The sequence below is a fragment of the Ursus americanus genome, chromosome 8 (genome assembly GCF_024610735.1).
Source record: "Ursus americanus isolate L20-20 chromosome 8, mUrsAme1.1.p, whole genome shotgun sequence".
In the NCBI taxonomy this organism is placed as follows: Eukaryota; Metazoa; Chordata; class Mammalia; order Carnivora; family Ursidae; genus Ursus; species Ursus americanus.
Genome location: NC_142134.1, coordinates 28,054,399 through 28,073,889, shown reverse-complemented (window position 1 = coordinate 28,073,889; position 19,491 = coordinate 28,054,399). Strand labels below are relative to the sequence as shown.

The 19,491-nt window shown below is 37.8% G+C and overlaps 1 protein-coding gene across 1 annotated transcript in view; it reads right to left on the bottom strand.

Annotated features, from left to right (window-relative positions):
• Positions 1-19,491, bottom strand: part of ADAMTS3 (ADAM metallopeptidase with thrombospondin type 1 motif 3) — a 248,964-nt gene that overhangs the window by 48,793 nt on the left and 180,680 nt on the right. The window contains exon 5 of the mRNA XM_045789351.2: positions 13,898-14,097. Coding sequence (XP_045645307.2) covers positions 13,898-14,097 — 200 coding nt within the window. The remainder of the gene's footprint in view (positions 1-13,897; positions 14,098-19,491) is intronic.

Below are 19,491 nucleotides of genomic sequence, written 5' to 3'. Positions count from 1 at the left end.
GATCAAGCCCTGAGCCGAAGGCAGATGCTTAACAACTGAGCCACCCAGGCGCCCCAATGATACTATTCCGTTTCTTTAGTGATATTAGCTCCCTTTTCTCTGCCTAGCTCACACGTCAGTGTGCCTCAAAGTTTTGTTTTCAACCGTCATCTCTCCTCTGTGCTCTCCCTGCAATATTTCCTTCTCTGCTGTTTCTTCAATCAATACCTATAGGCTGATGATCTCCAAATGTTTATGTCTGTAACACTGATTCATCTCTCTCATGCTCCAGAGCCATCTGTTCAACTCCAGTAGTAACAAAACGATCTATCGGGAATATATCTCTCTATCTCAAAGTATACTCGTCTTCTCCCCAAAGTCTGTTCTCTCAGTACTCTACGCAGTCGAGAACTAAACCACCCTCGGTTTCCTCCTCTTCTGCAAATACTGCAGCCAGTCAGTTAACCAGCCCTGTGGACATCTCTCAAGTCTGTCTCTTTCCGTCCACTGCCAGCAGCTAGTATCCATCCTGAGTTGAACTGTCGCAATAACCTGTTAAAACTTTTGCACATGTTTGCATTTGGGTAATTTGGGCCCATGTCAGTAGTTTCCAGAAGCACAGATTATAAGGGTCAGATGGTTGTTTTCAATAAGCATGAGTCTGTCCTTTTATGTTAATTATGACTTTACCTCCTTTAAGCATCAAAGGAGCTTTGGGTGGACCAAGAAGAGGCAATTCAGCTACAAGGACTTAAAAACTCTTCCGGCCTTCAGTGCAAGCATACCAAAAGCCCAGGTAGAATGGATTCCCTTTCATCAAAAATGAGAATAATGATTCCTTCAACAAGCTAAAACGATTTTCTGTGTTTTAGGACCCTGGGAAAAACAAAGACTGCTGTAAATCTAAGAGGGATAAGGTCAGTCTGATATTTGTAGCATAACAAAGGAAAAATGAGTGAATGTCAGGAAGGAAATTTGGGCTTCAGAAACAAAGGGGGAAAGGGCGCCTGGGTGGCTCAGTCTGTTAAGGGCTCCCTGCTCAGCAGGGAGTCTGCTTCTCCTTCTGCCCCTCCCCCTGCTTGTGCTCAGAGACTCTCTCTTTCTCAAAAATAAATAAATAAAATCTTAAAAAAAAGAGAAAGAAACAAAAGGGAAGGGGAAAGAGGAAGCTGAGATGCTTCAGTAAAAATCAAAGGGACTCTGAGGCAGCAACACTGCGAGGTCGTCCTGTGCCCTGTCGTTATGTGAATTTAACCTGTGATGTTCAGGCTCTCTTGTAGAGCCAGGGGTCCAGGATATTCCAGGGAAGGTACGCATATTTATATTAGGGATGGCCAAACTGACTTGTGTTTACTCCAGTCTGTCTCTGTGGCCCGTTATGGTCAATCCACATCGAGGAAATTAAGACAATTTGTTGAGGCTGGTTGATGCACTATAAACCACAAGGGGTTTGCAGCCAGATGGACTATGAGTTGTTTCCTAATTCTGGATACTACGTGTCTGTTCACAACGCAGCATCTAACAGAATCCCTTCCCCCGAATCATTCTAATGCACCGAGATTCTCTTCATAAAGCACAGACTGATAAACTCACTCATCTTTTTTTTTTTTTTAAGATTGTATTTATTTATTTATTTATTTATTTGAGAGAGAGAGAGAGAGCACGTGAAAGAGCACAGCAGAGGGAGAGGGAGAAGCAGGCTCCCCGCTGAGCAGGGAGCCCAAAGTGGGGCCCAATCCCAGGATCCTGGGATCATGACCTGAGCCAAAGGCAGATGCTTAATCTATTAAGCCACCCAGGTGCCAAACGCTGACTCTTCATTAGCAAGGTGAAACTCAAATGCCTTGGAATGCCACGAACATTCTTCTAAAGGTAACTCCAGCTTCCCCTATCCAGTCTCATTTTCTGTCATCTCCCCTAAATACCCTTCAATTTTACCTACAGACAAGCCTCCGTTGGCTCCAAAGACACCATGAACTACCCGTTAGTATTTTTTACAGCCTGTTCTCCATCATCTTCCAAGAGCCATCTTCTCCTTTCCTAACAGGGAAATGCCAAGTCATTCTCTAAAGTCCAACTCAAATGGCATCTCCTCTATGAAGACTCCACCTGCCACTGGCATTATTTGCCAAACCACGTCCCTTTCTTTTCAATTCATGTTTACATAACAATTTGTAACTAAATCTTTTTAAGAAATTATCACATTTTATTATTATTTGTTGATATCACCTGCCTGCTAGAACTAGCTCCTTGTGAAAAGGAGATACATTTTATTAATTTTTGTCTTCCTAGAAGCAAACAGAATTTGGCCTATGAGAAGGTATGTCTGTTGGGTGAACCAATGTCTAGAGGACTGATATCAATTCTAATGTAAGAAATGGATTAAAGATAACAACCCAAAATAGACAAATGCTTCATTATTTGCCTAGGTTGCCTGAACATGTATACTCCCCAGATAAATCTGCCTTGCACTCATGTTCAGTGTTTTAGGAAACATCAGTTTAGAAATCAAAAGCAGTGTAGAGATTTAATCATCATTAATTAACCAGTAGCCACATGCATCTGCTAATGCTTGAATAAGTCTATTATTAATCCTTTGTTAGGACCAGAGTACTTACACGGAATATATATTTTCTTTTAAAAATATTAGGTAGGGAAGCCTGCCATGTCCATACAACACAACGATGTTATTAGTTCACTGTACACAAATAGCAAATTTCAGTATAAAAAAGAATTAATGAGTTCTCTTTCATTATTAATGATTACTTGGAAGTATGATTATTTCTCCTACTGGGAGGCACCTTAAATGAACTGTTTTCTTTTCTCTTGATAAATCCTGAGATTAAAGCATGGACTCAATTCTCTGCAGAACACTGAAAATTTTAATAGGCACAATAGCCCCAGATCACTTCATAGATCTTAGTAAATGACAATGATACCTGCCACAGACAGCAAAGTGTTGATGACAGGAACCATCTGGCACAGTGAAAACAACACACCCTCCTAAAAACAGAATCTGATTCATCACCCTATTACACAGAATCTTAGAAAAGATTGCTAATTGATTTGATTCAGTCAGGCAAGTAACCGAATTCCCATTTGAATGACTTGAACCGTATTTTAATGAGACACAGAAACAGGTAAAGGAAAGACATCAGAGTTTGATCTGGCAAGCGATACACAAAATGCCTCCTAACAAAAGCAGTAAAGCTTAGAGAGGCAGCAGGGTGCTGGGCTCCGAAGGCAGAGGGATCTATGTGGGCTCAAGTTCTGGCCATGCCTCCTATTAGCTGGAAGACTCTGGGAAAGCCACCAAACCTCTCTAAATCTCAATCTCCTCATTTGTAAACTAAGACTAACAGTGAACATATGTCAGGGTTGAGGAATGTTATGTAATTCCGGTAAAATATTTAGCACAGGACCAAGCACAGAGCAAAGGGTAAAAGTTACCTGGTATAAGCCTTCATGACAACATGAAATCATTCTTTTGAACCTACCCTTGAACTAGATGATTTCAAATACCTTCAAAGATTTCATCACTAACCCTGATTCCACACAACCTGTGTTTTGTTTCTTTTTTCCGTAGACCACCCTATCTACATAAATGGCACCATCATCATCCAGTAGTGTTCAAGCCAGAAAATTTTAGGTCACCCCCTTCCCTCAGGCCCCATCTGATCCACTGGCAAATCCTGTTGATTCTACCATAAATACTCCCTTGTTATAGCAATCACCACTGTTCAGTAAGCCATCATCTCTTACCTACACACTTACAATTGATATCCAATTGGTCTGCCTTCATTCTAAACCTCTCCAAACCATTCTTCACGACACAGAAAGACGCCTTCAATGGCTTTTCCTTAATTTGCTTAGAACTGAATAAGAGCTCTCCCATGATCTTAAAGCCAACCTTCTTTAAGCTCCACCTGACTCCTTGTGTGTTAGACTCAAACCACAGTGGCTTTGTTTAGCAAATACAACCCAGGTCATTGTTCAGTGGCTGGCTCTCCATTTTACTTTAGGTCTCAGTTTAATCATCACTTCTTGGTCCAAGGCTTTCTTTACCATCCTGGCTATGTAAAATCCCTATCATCCACTTGCTCTGCTATTCCTTTTCCAAGCAAACTGCTGGTTCCATGCATTGCTCTTAGCATAACCTATGGTGCTTTATTTGATTTCCCCACCAGCCTGTAATCTTGGGATGGACAGGAAATAAATCTTTTGTGTTCACCTCTATACACCTGGTACAAAGCATTAAAATATTTGTTAAAACAATGAATCAATTAAAATTTTGCTGCATGTTTACTCTGTGTCAGGCACTGTTTTGTTTTGTTGGGACTTAAAAAAAAAGATTTTATTTATTTATTTGACAGAGAGAGAGAGGGCACACAAGCAGGGAGAGTGGCAAGCAGAGGGAGAAGGAGAAGCAGGCTCTCCGCTGAGCAGGGAGCCCAATGCGGGGCTTGATCCCAGGACCCTGGGATCATGACCTGAGCCAAAGGCAGCTGCTTAACCAACTGAACCACCCAGGTGCCCCTTGTTGGAACTTTTTTTGTGTGTTTCTTTAGACTTTAGTTTTTAGAGCCATTTCAGGTCTAAAGAAAAATTGAGTGGCAAGTACAGAGAGTTTCCATATACCCCTTTACCTCCTCACATATTAGGATAACACCTTGCATTAGGGTGGTACGTGCCTTGCAATTGATGAATCAGTATTGACACGTTATTATCCACTAAAGTCCATAGTTTGCAGTAGCGTTCACCCTTGTGTTCTGTAGTTCAATGAGTTTTGACAAAAACATAACGTCTTTATACAGCACATATATCCATCATATAGAATAGTTTCACTCCATGCAAATGCCCTGTGCTCCACTTCTTCATCTTTCTCTCCCTTTCCCCGAATCCCTGATGTTTTTCTTGTCTAAAGCGTCAGATGCTGTTTTTGGTGTTGTAAATATGAAGCTTAAAAATGTATGGCAATTGCATTCAAGGTGAAATATGGTAAATACTAGTTAGGTTTGTAGTGATTGAAAGAAACTCTAGTATCCAAAAGGATTAGAGTAGGTGGAACACATATCTTTTACGTCTTTTCAGTTGACATTTACTTAATAATTTGGTAAAAGTTTAACCAATTCCAATAAAAAATAAAATGGCATGATTTTACAGAACCAGCTTGGACTTCTTTCAAATCAAACTAACATTAAGAGGAGTTGTCTTCATTTCATCACCATTACAAACTCTGTGCTTCCTGGTCTTAACCCGCCAAAAACTTCTTTGTATTCTCCCAATGTCTTAAACATGGTAAATACCCATCCATTCTTAGTTTGATAAGTGGTTTTTTAAAACATAACTGAACAAAGAAGAGAAACCCTCACTGAAGAGTTGTATAATTGTTATCTATGTTGATTTTTTAAATTTCGCATTAATTTCCTTCATGCAACCTGTATACAGCGAAACTCAAACAGGAGTTTGAATGTTCAGCTCTCCTCTCTGCCTGGAATTCCCTATCATCCATCTCCAAAGATCTAACTTCTACCTACCATTCAAGGCCAAGTTCGTGTATACATCTTCCTCATACCCACACTTCAAAGATATCTCTAGTACTCTTCCCCTATAGCACCCAATCTATACTTCTCTTTCAGTCAACTGGTGTTTTCTAGGTTTCATTATACATATTCATAAACCTAATTTCTCCTAATAAAGTGCATCCTCAAGGGGAAAAACATCTCTGTGACAAAAGAAGCTTTCTAGCTTGAATAATAGGGCGCCAAGAAAGTGAAGCACAAATAGGCAAGACTGAATTTCTTTGCTATAATCTCTGAAGGTAACTGAAAGAGAACTACACTGAAACAGAAATGTAATTTTAAGTAAACTCTCTTCAAGCTTGTTGTATGTAAGTTATAATTCCATAAAAGTTGATGTATAAGAGTAATGTTTTACACTATTTTAATACTGATTTTATTTACTATTAAATCATATATTCATTGCATATTTCCCTCATGTGTTATTAGCAAAAATACACAAGACATTCCTTCTGACTACTTACCTCTATCCGTAACTGAACTCTCCAAAAAAAAATAATTTTATATTATAATTTTTAAAAGTTACAAGAAAAATAAATGAAACAAGGGAAAGCATAAAATTGGGGTTTCTTTTATTATATTTATTTCTATTTTTAACTTCATTCTGAAACAATTTTAGACTCACAAAAAAGGAACAAAAATAATATATAATATTCTTATATACCCTTTACCAAGCTTCTCCAAATTTAACATTTTTCATAACAGATCAATGAAACCAGGAGCTGGTTCTTTGAAAAAGTTAATAAAACTGAAAACCTCCAGCCAGACTTATCGAGAGAGAGAGAGAGAGAGGACTCAAATAAATAAAATCGCAAATGAGAGAGGAGAAATAACAACCAACACAACAGAAATACAATAATAAGAGAATATTTTTAAAGAGCTATATGTCAACAAACTAGACAACCTGGAAGAAATGGATAAATTCCTAGGGACATATGAACTACCAAAACCAAAACAGGAAGAAATAGAAAGCTTGAACAGAGTGATAACCACCAAAGAAATTGAACCAGTAATCATAAAAACCAACTAAAGTCCAGAGCCAGATGGCTTCACAGGTGAATTGTACCAAGCACTTAAGGAAGAGTTAATACCTATTCTCCTCAAATTATTCCAAAAAATAGAAAATGGAGGAAAACTTCCCAAATCAGTTTATGAGGCCAGCTTTACACTGATACCAAAACCAGATAAAGACTCTACTGAAAGAGAGAACTACAGGCCAATATCTCTGATAGATATGGATGCAAAAATTCTCAATAAAATAGTAGCAAACTGAATAAAAAAATACATTAAAAAAATAATTCACTACGATCAAGTGGGATTCATTCCTGGGTTGCCCACATGGTTTAATCAATCAATGTGATACATCATCTCAATAAGAGAAAGGATATTTCAGTAGATATAGAAAAAGCATTTGACAAAGTACAGCATCAATTCATGATTAAAAAAAAAAAACACAAAACCTCAACAAAGTAGGTTTAGAGGAAATAATAAAGGCTATATATGAAAAACCTATAGCTAATATTATCCTCGAGGGGGAAAAACAGAGTTTTCTTCTATGGAACAAGACAGGAATGTCCACTCTCACTGCTGTTATTTAATACAGTACTAGAAGTCCTAGCCACAGCGATTAGACAACGAAAAGAAAACAAAGTCATCCAAATCAGCAAGGAAGAACTAAAACTTTCACTATTTGCAGATGACATCACACTATACATAGAAAACCCAAAAGACTCCACCAAAAAACTGCTGGAACTGACACACAAATTCAGCAAAGTTGCAGGATACAAAATCAACATACAGAAATCTGTTGCATTTCTATACACCAATAATGAAGCAGCAGAAAGAGAAATTAAGGAAACAATCCCATTTGTAAGTGTACCAAAAACAATAAGATACCTAGGAATAAACCTAACAAAAGTAGTTAAATACCTGTGCTCTGCAAACTATAAAATATCAATGAAAAAATTGAAGATGACACAAAGAAATGGAAAGACATTCCATGCTCAGGGATCAGAACATCGAATACTGTTAAAATGTCTATGCTACCCAAAGCTATCTACGCATTTAATGCAATCCCTATCAAAATACCAACAGTGTTTTTTCACAGAGCTAGAACAAACAATCCTAAAATTTGTATGGAACCACAAAAGACTGTGACTGGCCAATCTTGAAAAAGAAAAGCAAAGCTGGAGGCATCACAATTTAGGACTTCAAGGTATATTACAAAGCTGTAGAGATCAAATCAGTATGGTACTGGCACAGAATCAGACACACAGATCAACAGAATAGAAAACTCAAATGAAACCACTAGTTTATGGTCAATTAAGCTTCAACAAAGGAGGAAAGAATATCCAGTGGGTAAAAGACACTCGCTTCAACAAATGATGTTGGGAAAATTGGACAGCAACATGCAAAAGAATGAAACTGGACCACTTTCTTACCCTATACACAAAAATAAATTCAAAATGTATGAAAGACCTAAATGTCAGACATGAAACAATTAAAATTCCAGAGGAAAACACAGGTGGTAACCTCTTTGACATTTGCTATAGCAGTTTCTTTCTAGATAGGTCTCCTGAATCCTGAAGCAAGGGAAACAAAAACAAAAATAAACTATTGGGACTTCATCAAAATAAAAACTTCTGCACAACAAAGGAAACAATCAACAAAACTAAAAGGCAACCCACAAAATGGGAGAAGATATTTGCAAATGACCTATCTGATAAAGGTTTAGTAACCAAAATATATAAAGAACTTAACAACTCAACACCCAAAAAATGAATAATTCAGTTAAAAAAATGGGCAGAGGACATGAACTGACATTTTTCCAAAGAAGAGATAAAGATGGGTAACAGACACATGAACATCACTCATCATCAGGGAAATACAAATCAAAACCACAATGAGATATCACCTCACACCTGTCAGAATGGCTAAAATCAACAATACAAGAAACAATAGGTGTTGTGGAGGATGTGGAGGAAGGGGAACCGTCTTGCACTGCCGGTGGGAATATGAAGTGGTGCAGCCACTCTGGAAAACAGTAGGGAGGTTCCTCAAAAAGTTAAAAATAGCACTACTCTATGATCCAGCATTTGCACTAGTAGGTATTTACCCAAAGAATACAAAAATACTAATTCAAAATGATACACGCACCTCAATGTTTATGGCAGCATTATCTATAACAGCCAAATTATGGACACAGCCAAATGTCCATCAACAAATGAATGGATAAGGAAGATGTGGTAAATATATATATATATATAGAGAGAGATATCTATATATATATAATCAAATGTTAGCCATAAAAAAGATTGAAATCTTGCCATTTGCAACAATATGGATGGAGCTAGAGTATCATGCTAAGCAAAAAAAGTCAGTCAGAAAAGACAAAATACCTTATGATTTCATTCACATGTGGAATTTAAAAAACAAAACAAAGGAGCAAAGGGGGAAAAAAGAGAAAGAGAGGCAAACCAAGAAACTGACTCTTAACTATGAAGAACAAACTGATGGTTACAGGAGGGGAGGTGGGTGGGGAGGTGGGTGAAAGCGATGGGGATTAAGGAGCGCACCTGTTGTGATGAGCACAGGGTGTTGTGTGGAAGCGCTGAATCACTATATTGTACACCTGACACTAATATTACACTGTATGTTAACTAACTGGAATTTAAATAAAAATTAAAAAAAAAAAGAAACAGTATAAGGGTACTAAAGCCCAATAGGTAGAAATTAGCAAGTCAAAAGACTTTTTTAAAAAACTATATTCAGATCAAGGAAAAGTTGTTACCTGCTTAGAATACTCAGAGTTCAATAAAGCAAGTTTCATGGTTATTCACATGATAACAGATTTCTGGCACTAGGGTTTGAATATAAAATACAAAGAGGAACTGTTGGGAGAAATTTGCAGGGTAGTCCAATTCCTTATATTTTTTACGCTAAGAAATTTCATTTCTATTTCTTTATTTTCAAAGATTTCTTCCCAATCTTTCCTCTCAATTCTTTCCTTTCATTGTCCTACTAGTAATTTTTAGCTAGGGGTCGTCATCCAAATTACCCATTGTGTTTAAAAAACACTAACTCTTAGGCCTGTATCCCAAACACTCCTGATTCAGAAGCTCTTTCTTGACTCAGAACTTCTGCAATTACTGTCCATTAGACTGGGTCACTCTTGCCTCAGCTCCTTGCCTAGCTCTCTTCCTCACAGAATTTCTGTTATCTCTGTCCACATAATATCCCTGCTCTTCCTAACCTCCTGTCCCAAATATTCCCCAAGCCGCCTCTTCCCTCCTTGACAGTATCTCTTTACTCTTACTTATTCTTCTTCTCAGCAGTTATTATTACCTAAACTTACATTATTTATTTCTTCTTTGACTATCACCTGTTTCCTCTTTCAAACTCCAAAAAAGGCAGAGAATTTTCTATTGTGTTTCTTGGGAAATTTTCTAAGCCTGAAACAGCCTTGTACATAGTAGGCAATGGATCAATATTTGTATAATGAGACATCCCCCAGGGCTGAGAACCACTTCCCGAGCAAGTCAGCCATGTTACAAACTAGCAAAACTAAAATTTCTTAACATAACAAGATACGATATGAGATCCTAACAAAGGCTTAACACATATCACATATATCTTATTTGAAATATAAAAAGCTTGCCAAGAATCTAGTCATTAGTCATGCTGTTTTAGAGTATATTCAGATCTGTTTATTTCTTCTTTATAGATGAGACTTGGATAAATTTCAAGATCTACCAAAAAGAAGGAGTTAAAATAAAAGGAGATGGAAGGCAGCTGACTATTCCCTTCTTCATAGATTCAGAGAAGCCAGGAGGATGGGTGGAGGGTACCTCCTCCCTCTTAGAGAGTTATAGCAAAATCATCTCGGGGGCTGTTCAGACTTGTTCATTTGACCCTCAGGCTTCCTGAGAGAAGTGCTAATTTAGTGAGCTGTCCAAACTCCCAGATTCACATAGCAAATCACTTAAGAACTTTACCACACTCATAGACACAACCATTACTATCATTAGGCAATATGGCCCTGGAATACATTAAATACATTTGTGTCAAAAAGGTGGCCAATTCACATGGCTAATTTAAAATACGGACTCTGGGAAACAAACTGAGGGTTTTGGAGGAGAGGGGGATGGAGGATTGGGCCAGGCCAGTGATGGGTATTAAGGAGGGCACGTATTGCATGGTGCACTGGGTGTTATACACAACTAATGAATCATCGAACTTTACATCGGAAACCGGGGATGTACTGTATGGTGACTAACATACTAACATGATATAATAAAAAATCGTTAAAAAACAAAAAACAAAAAAACAAAAACAAAACAAAAAAAGAGGTACAAACCCCTAGTTATAAAATAAATAAGTCACAAGATGGACAGCACAGGGGAAAAATAAATAAAGTAGCATATAAATTTAAAAATTGTTTAACATGGGGCACCTGGGTGGCTCAGTCCATTAAGTGTCTGCCTTCAGCTCATGTCATGATCTCAGGGTCTTAGGATTGAGCCCCATGTGGGGTTTCCCACTCAGTGGGGAGTCTGCTTGTCCCTCTCCCCCTGCCCCTCCCCCCATTCATGCTTTCTCTCTCAGTCTCTCTCTTTCTCTCAAATAAATAAATAAAATCTTTTAAAAAAGAGTTCAACATTACTGCTGACATATATTATGTGTCAAGTGTTATTACTGGAGTGTTATTATTGTCTCCCCCAAACCCCTGCCTACATCAACTATTTCAGATGCAATGAACTTCTTAAGTTTTAAGATTTTCTCTTCTACAGTTTCATTTTCTGATGCACTATTAACTTTAGAATAATTCCTAGTATTTGAGACAAAGAGTGTATTATCTAACCTTTTTAATGGATTTAAAAATAAAATAGCCCTTTTGACTGTTATTAAACATAACATGTGGCACTTTGTTCATTCTTTGACACCCTTCAAATTAGTATTACTGTCTGGCAAATATACTTTATCCATTTCTACTTTCTTGTCAAAAGATTCTACCTAGAAACCCTTTACATTTTCATGGGCCCTTCAAAAACAAAAGCAAACAGCAAAAAACAATAGAAAAACAAGTTTAACTCCCAACTTCACAAATTACAGAATTAATGAACAACCTATTGAGCCTTTTGATTTTATAAACAGATTTTATAAACATTTCAGAAGTGAAATCCCTTTGTCAAAGGCCACAGAGCCAATGGGTAACAGAACTAGAATGAACACCCTTGCCTCCTAAGTCCCAATGTGATACTCTCAACACTTGACAACTTGGATGACTGTTGTCATGGTTGCCTTCTCCACAGTCTTATAGCATTTATGGTATAGCACCTGTCACATAAGTCCTAACAATACCATGTCTTCATTGCTCAACTTAAAAAAAAATCCTATGTATTTCTCTTTTCTGCTTGACTAAATTACAAGTTCTGTGAGGACAAGAACCATATCAACTCTCTGCTGCAGGACGCCAACAGCCTTCTGTAGTCCTGAGCACCAGGAAGGAGCCTAATAAGACTATAAAGATTGGCTGCCCTCCCTGGTGGTAGGACAAAGCAACCCAGGGGCACAATGAATGATGCGAGTGGGAGTGGCATCTCCCTACGGATCTGGAAGTAAATTTCATGTGGAAAGCTAAAACATGATTGTTTCCTTCTGCATGTATACACAGCAACTTGTATTTACCCATTTAATCCTCTCAACATGCCTAGTAAAGTAAGTCCTATTAGTTTTCTCGTTGTGCAGGTGGAGAAATTGAGGCAGGCTCAGAGAGGAGAAACAGCACGCCAGAGTTTCTCCACTAGCAAGTCAGACAAAAACTTAACAGTTGGTAGTCGAAGACATTCATGTAATTCACAAATAATGATCCTCTATGCACATCTATTGTCAGAGCCAGTAATTTGTTTTCTGTGTGATGTTGTCTTCATAACAGGAAGTGGTGCCAATGAGCAAATAGAAACAATTTCTATACTCTCTTTCCATCTCACAGACACATGGCAGGTATATGTATAGTTTTATAAATTGGCATCTCAATAAACAAAAATATATTTAACATATAGGCTTAAATATTAGTATAAATAAAATGATGATTAATGAAATTAATTATTCTTCTCCATTATAATTAGTTGAAATCTAATCTTAAGCATGGAAAGAAGGTAAACAATATAGATACCGAAAGAAATTAACTTAAAACCCCCCAAAATTGATATGTTGAAGCCTAATGCCCTAAGCAATGGTATGAGCAGGTGGGGCTTTTGAGAGGTGCTTAGGTCAGGAGGGTGGAGCCCTCAAAAATGAGATAAGTGCCTTTACTAAAGAGATCCCAGAGAGCTAGCTTGCTCCTTCTCACATGTAAGGTTACAGCAAAAAGACAGCTATCTACAAGCACGTAGACCCTTACCAGGCACTGAACCTGCTGGGACCATGATTTTGGACTTCCCAGCCCCCCAAACTGTGAGAAATAAATGTTTCTTGTTATTAAAAAAAAAAAAGAAAGAAAGAAAAGAAATTAACTTAAAAATCAAAATCTGAAAAAGACAGAAAAGGCTTAGGTAATAAATTTGCTAGATCAATAAAATAGGTATTTTATAATTCTAGGAGGTAAAATATATAAAATCTCAATTATCTCTTAGAAGTAGGTGATTTAGATACCATTTCTCCTCAATTGCTCTCTGCCAGCTCACAAGGAAAAGGAGAATCCCAGTTTTAGGATGTGGACTAAATTTCTTCTGCATATGATTAAGGCTCATAAAGGAGAAATAAAGGAAAAGCATAAAGAGCGCTTGCTGAGGGCAGTGCGGCACTGAGTGTGGCGGGCTGACTGTGCTCCGCACGCATATTACCTTCAGTCGTATGATGTTGAAAGATACCGCTCTTATTCAAAAGCCCTGGCAACAAGCATCCACACAAAGTTAACAGGTCTAAAGCATTCCTTGTCATCCCGGGATACGAAATGATGCTATTTCATCCTTCATGGTCCATATCAAGGCAGGTGGACAAAGTCACGAGAGTTTTGATTATCCCCAGAACAAAATGAAAATCATAATTCCTGCTATAGTTCGATCTGATTACGACTTTTTAAATTTATGATTTTCCCCTTGATGACAATGGAAAACTAGCTGATCACCCAAAAGAAAATTTTGTTTCGTGCTTCCTTCATTTTTGCATTCTTATATGTTAAATACGTAGATCAATATGTGAATGTAATGCAGCTAGAGGCACATTTCGGGTGTGGGGTACAGCCGTGGGAGTCCTCACGTAGATCCCCAAAAGACACTAACACAATAGGAGAAGTGAATTCAAAGATCAAAAAGCCTCGGAGAGGAGGGGCTACTCACAATGTTCATCAGGGTGAGGAGGTAGTTCTGGACGTGCTCTTTGCCATGGAAGCGGACCACGGAGTCGTCCACCCCCAGCAGCACCTCGATGTTGTAATCGTTCTCTCCCGTGTGTCTGCGGTGCCTTGCTGCTTCCTTCAGCTGCTGGTCAATGCTGCTGGAAATAGTACCTACATCGTCAAGGCCTCCCAGATTCGACTCTATTGAGAAACAAAAGGAACTCAGGCATTTCAGCTTCCCCAAAGGGCCTTCTGACAACTTTTTACAAAAAAAGAATCTTCTAGGGGGTCTAACATTATAATCCATAGTCACTGAGATGCTGCTTTTCAGTTTATTCTTCAAATACTGTACATATGCTTCTGATCAGACGGAATTCCTACAAAATCAACATAGCAACACTGAGGGTGAAGCAACATTACTGTACAGAAAGCAGTGCCATCGTGCCAGACTGTTCCAGGAGGATAAGAGTGTGTACTTTCATCCTTCTGCCACTGCATCCTCAGCGCGAGCAAAGACAGTGGGGAGACAGACAGAACAGCTACTAAGTAGTTATTAAATAAATGGGCATTATAAATTAAAAAATCATGTGTTGCTAAGTTTACAGCAGTTAATTTAAGTTGCTATAATCCTGGGGGGGGGGGGAGTTGGAATTTGCATCACATAAATTTCAATCATTCCTTTTGCCAGTAGCCTTAACTTAAAAACCAAATTAGAGCATGATAACATGAGAGCATCGTTGTAGAATTATCAGGCATGATACAGGACTTTATTTATTTCTTATGAGTATGGTTTTCTAGTGAATGCTGCTGGGGAGACACTATAGGTCTCCACATTTGTACTGGCCATCACCTGGACAGCAGGTCATTGCCATAGCTATATATATGCGAATCTGTGAGACACCAAAGTAAGAAGTCAGTCAGAAAAGACATCCAAAGAAAAATAAAAGAGGAAACAATTTGTTTTCATTTTATACAGTTGAAGGAATTTAATTTTATTTTCCAAATGGACAAAACACACACACACACACACACACACACACACACACACACACACACACACGATACAAATATCCATATAAATCTATCTATCCATTCATCTATCCATCTATCTATCTAACAAGACAGACAGTGAGAGAAGCATTCTCAGGTTCTAATTATCTTGATTATCTGCTTTTGGATTTCCATATTTTTGGTGAAAAAATGTTTTCACGAAATGAAAAATAAAATTTATCATGTGGATGCTAAAATAAAAGATATTCAAAACTGCTGGTATAAAACTGAAAGTAGAAAAAGCAGAATCATTTCCATTTCAAATTATATAAGCTGGAAAGGATTTTATTTTACAAACTGCCTTGATGTCTGTAACAACCCCCCGTATCTGGAAACAAGTTTGACAGAACCAGTTCTGACTCATGCTTTATATGGGAGGCTTACTTAATGCTGCAGTGGGGCCCATAAGCCATTTGAATCAGTGTTTGACATTAACAAATAGGCATTTTCCTCCGACTTTTGCAGTTTTAGCAAAGTTGAGGGGGGAAAAAAGGTGTCTCTTGGCCAGGAAGATTGATGACCAAGCACTAGACACATGGGATTAGAAGTAGTAGAGGCACAGACCTTACTCACACCCTTTCCACTATTAAAAAACACACAGAAACACCAGCACCCTCCCCTGCAAGTATGGGCATAAGCTCTGAATATGACTACTCAGGTTTGAAAGCTATCCTGTAATTCACTTTGACCCAAGCCCAAATGCTAGATCATTAGCTGGGAATTTTCTTCTCATCGGGGAATCACATTGACTCCACAATACATAAATAACTCTTACCACCATCCACATCAAACAAAGTTTTCCTCAAAAGTTGTTTTTAAGAGCTGCAACCCACATTGAGGGCAAGAGACTACACCTGCAAACAGCTTTACCTAATTCAACCTCAAGCCTTTTCACACACTTGAGAAAGTGAAAGGTTGTGAGAGCTAATGTACAAATAGGAAACTCATACATGAGCTCCCAGTTCTAAAAATGGCTCTTTCTGGCAGACCTGCCAGTGACAGTGTCCAATGCAAATATACTAGCAATGTCATCATATCATTAAGTCTGATGCATGAATGGAGAAGACTGAATACTTATTTCAGAAAGACAGTTCCATTCTGCTCTAACACACCTTTGGTTTGGCCCTTGAATTCCTCCTTAAATACGCGGTTTTCTGGTAAGAGAAGAAAATCTCTTTTTTCATTGCATGAAGAACCTGGAAAGGAAGAAGGAAGTCCTTTTCCTTCAACCATTGCCCTGATTCAATCAAGAATACTTCTGTCCCTATTTCCCCCTGTGCACTACAGTGCCCTTTCTATGATTCTTAAAGTGGGCAGTGTCAAACATTGCAAAGAAAGACAGTGAAAAAATTCTGGCACTTTTTATCTACACACATCAGTAGTAATTGCAGACAATTCTAAGGCTGTGAAATATCTTGACTCATAATGAATTTTTCCCAGTATACCCACTTTGTAATGTAATTGCCATGAGCTTTGTAATCCTGGCAGGGGCATCCTAGCGATGTGATTTTATTTAAGATGCTTACCCTCTCTAATCCTCACTTTCCTCATCTGTAAAATGGGATAATCCCTAATTTGCAGAGTTGCTGTGAAGAGATGATTATAGTAAAAGCACTATGTACAGTGCTTAAATATAAGCGCTCAACAAATAGTATCCACTGTTACTATTATGATGACAATGATGATGATGGTGATTTCCCATTGAGAGAAGCCTTCTACACCTTTTTTAAGCTTTCTACATTTTGTTTTATATATCAGAAATTAAATACAGTTTTTTTAAAATAGAGATAAGAAAAAAATCTAGAATTAGTGAAGGGAAATCTAAACTGCTAATAACTTTAGAAAGAATGAGGGTTAACTATATTTCCTGCAGAGCATAAAGTAGGTACAAGGAGAAAAGAATCTAGAATGTTTACTTTCAGGTAAATTAGGATAAAATCCAATGAGACAAGCTTTTTTTGTAGATTAAAAATCTAATATGAAATTGCAAAGAGTTAGCTAATAGATGGCACTGATCTTGACTCGGTGCATATTTATTAGTACCCATACATGTCACAGACCCCGAGAAGGTAAAGAACCACCTGGTACCAATGTTTGGGGGCACAGAGGTGACCAATGAAGTTATTTTTAGTGTTAAAGAGGATTGTTAGTGTTAAATAAGAATTTTGAACTTATCAAACAGATAAAGTAGAATACGATTTGTTTTGCTGATTATGAACACTTGGGCTTAAGACATTTTCAGGATGGAGCATGGCATGTTTACACACCTAGCGATAGTTACAGGAAGTCTAAGTGTAGACTGCTGAAATGACTCCCAACCCAGAAGAAATTCTATAGTCTGAAAAATGGCAGGAGACAAAGGTAAAATTGGAAAAGTACAAGGTTTGATCAAGTTCTGAATTGAATACAAATACATTTGGGGTTAGAAAGCAATCTCAAATATACTGTGATAGAGGCTCTGATAGAATCATCTATTCTTATCAATTCTCTCTTCCCTAAGGAGTAGAATGTTAATTTAGTTTGAGGTGGTCATAAACCCAAATAAAAGTCACTCGCAGTCTCTCTTGGGACTACAGACCCCACGTGACTAAGAACAATTCAATGAGATATAAGCAGAAGTATTGGCTGGTATGAAAGTCTCCCACCAAGCCTCCTCAAAAGAATGTGATTCATCTAGGTAGGTTAGACCCTGTAGTCCTTTACTCATTATTCTTCCTGCTTCCTAGAACGTGGACATGATGTCAGGAGTTCTATGAGGTAACCTTAGAATCAAGGCATGTGCTTAGTATGACGGGGGGCTATAAAGAAGAGATCTGACCCCACGATGACTGTGGAACTGGCATCCCAGTCCTGGAGTGCCTAGCACCAGACTTTGCTACACGTGGGGGATAGCACTTCTATCATGTTTTGGCCAAGTTTGGGTTTTCTTTTATGTGTCACTGAATCTAGCCCTAATAGATAGAACATTGACAATAATTTTGTTGTGTAAATTCCTCATCAGTCCTGCTCCATTTGGGAATGCAAGTTAATTTTCATGTGGATAAGCGAATGGTAAAGTAAGGTTCAGTTTATCAAAATGTCCCAGCTTTCTTTGTAGTACACCAACTTCAGAAAATGAGGAAGGAAATGTTTTACAGTAACCATAAACATAGGATGAGTCTATATGTATAAGTTTAACATTCTTCACAAACAGAATACAGTTGTGAAAATGAAGGGACCAGGATGCCACAAGCTGGATTTTCCAATAGTAGGTGGAGATCCTAAGATCAGAGCTAAAAATAGGCATAAAATTCAACAAATGTCATATGTTAACATCGGAAGCAGAGAGGAGTTAAATTGTGTTGACCCGTTAAATCATCCAATAGTGATTTTTCCACTGATATCTTTTTTAAAAATTTATATGTTTATAATTCCTAAAAAGATACACTACCAGCACCTCCATATACGGGGGGCATCATTCCACCAAGATATAAAAGATTTCTGTGAAAAACAGCTGAATCCTTCACCAACTGGGAAATTCCATAATGATAGTTCAAAGAACTATATTCAGGCCAATTTATGATGTCAATTCCGAAATTTCATTAAGTAACTGTTGCTTTTTTTAAAAAAAGACATTACCATTGAATGAATATTAGTTTCCGTGATTTCTTTTCCCCAAAAGTTCTAATTCTAAAGTACACATTTGCTTTTGTTTTCACTAAGGGATAGCATACAGCATTTTTTTAAAATGGAAAATGTCTTACCTTTCAAGTGAAAAAAATAGCATTTCTATGGTTTGAGTTTATGATCATTAGCAAATAAAAAAACAGAAAAGTCACCTCAATGTCTAATACATACGGCATTCTGACTTTTCATGTGAATCTCTTATATGACAGTTAAAATGCTTTCAGCTGCAAATAAAACTTTAAAGTGTTTTAAGCAACTAGGAAACATATTAGTTTGCATTGCAAGAGGCCCAGGAGTCAGATGATTCCTGGGTTTATCGGTTTATTGACAGATCATCAAGTAAGCAGCTTTCTCCATCTCTCATATCCTGCCATTCTTGGTGAATCAACTTTGTTCCCAGATCAGCTTCTTTGATTATTTCAAAATGGCAGCACCAATTCCAGCATCATAGCCAGGTACCACAACTTGTGTCTTCCCGTACATGTTTCTTAGTAGTCAAGAACAATCTTTCCTAGAAGCCCAGTACATTTAACTATAAGTTTTAGTGGTCAGAATTGAGTCACATGCCCATGTAAAAATGATTCACAGATAAGGAGAACAGAACCCCACCTATGTCCTAGTTCCATCAGAAATCAGCCCCTGTAAAACTGAGCCTGGCCGTTCCTGAAGATGAAGGGGAGAGGCGTTGAAACAAAAAAGAGAGGAAAACCAATATTGTACAGGAAATCCACACTGTTGAATTCTCCTTTTCTGATCCTCCTCTTCCTGCATTCCCTACCACTGCTCTTCCACTGGTCTCTTTTATTCTGTCTTAGTTTGTATTAATGCAGTTTGTGTTTTGTTTCTGTTATTGCAATCTGTTTGCCTAGAGATCATTTC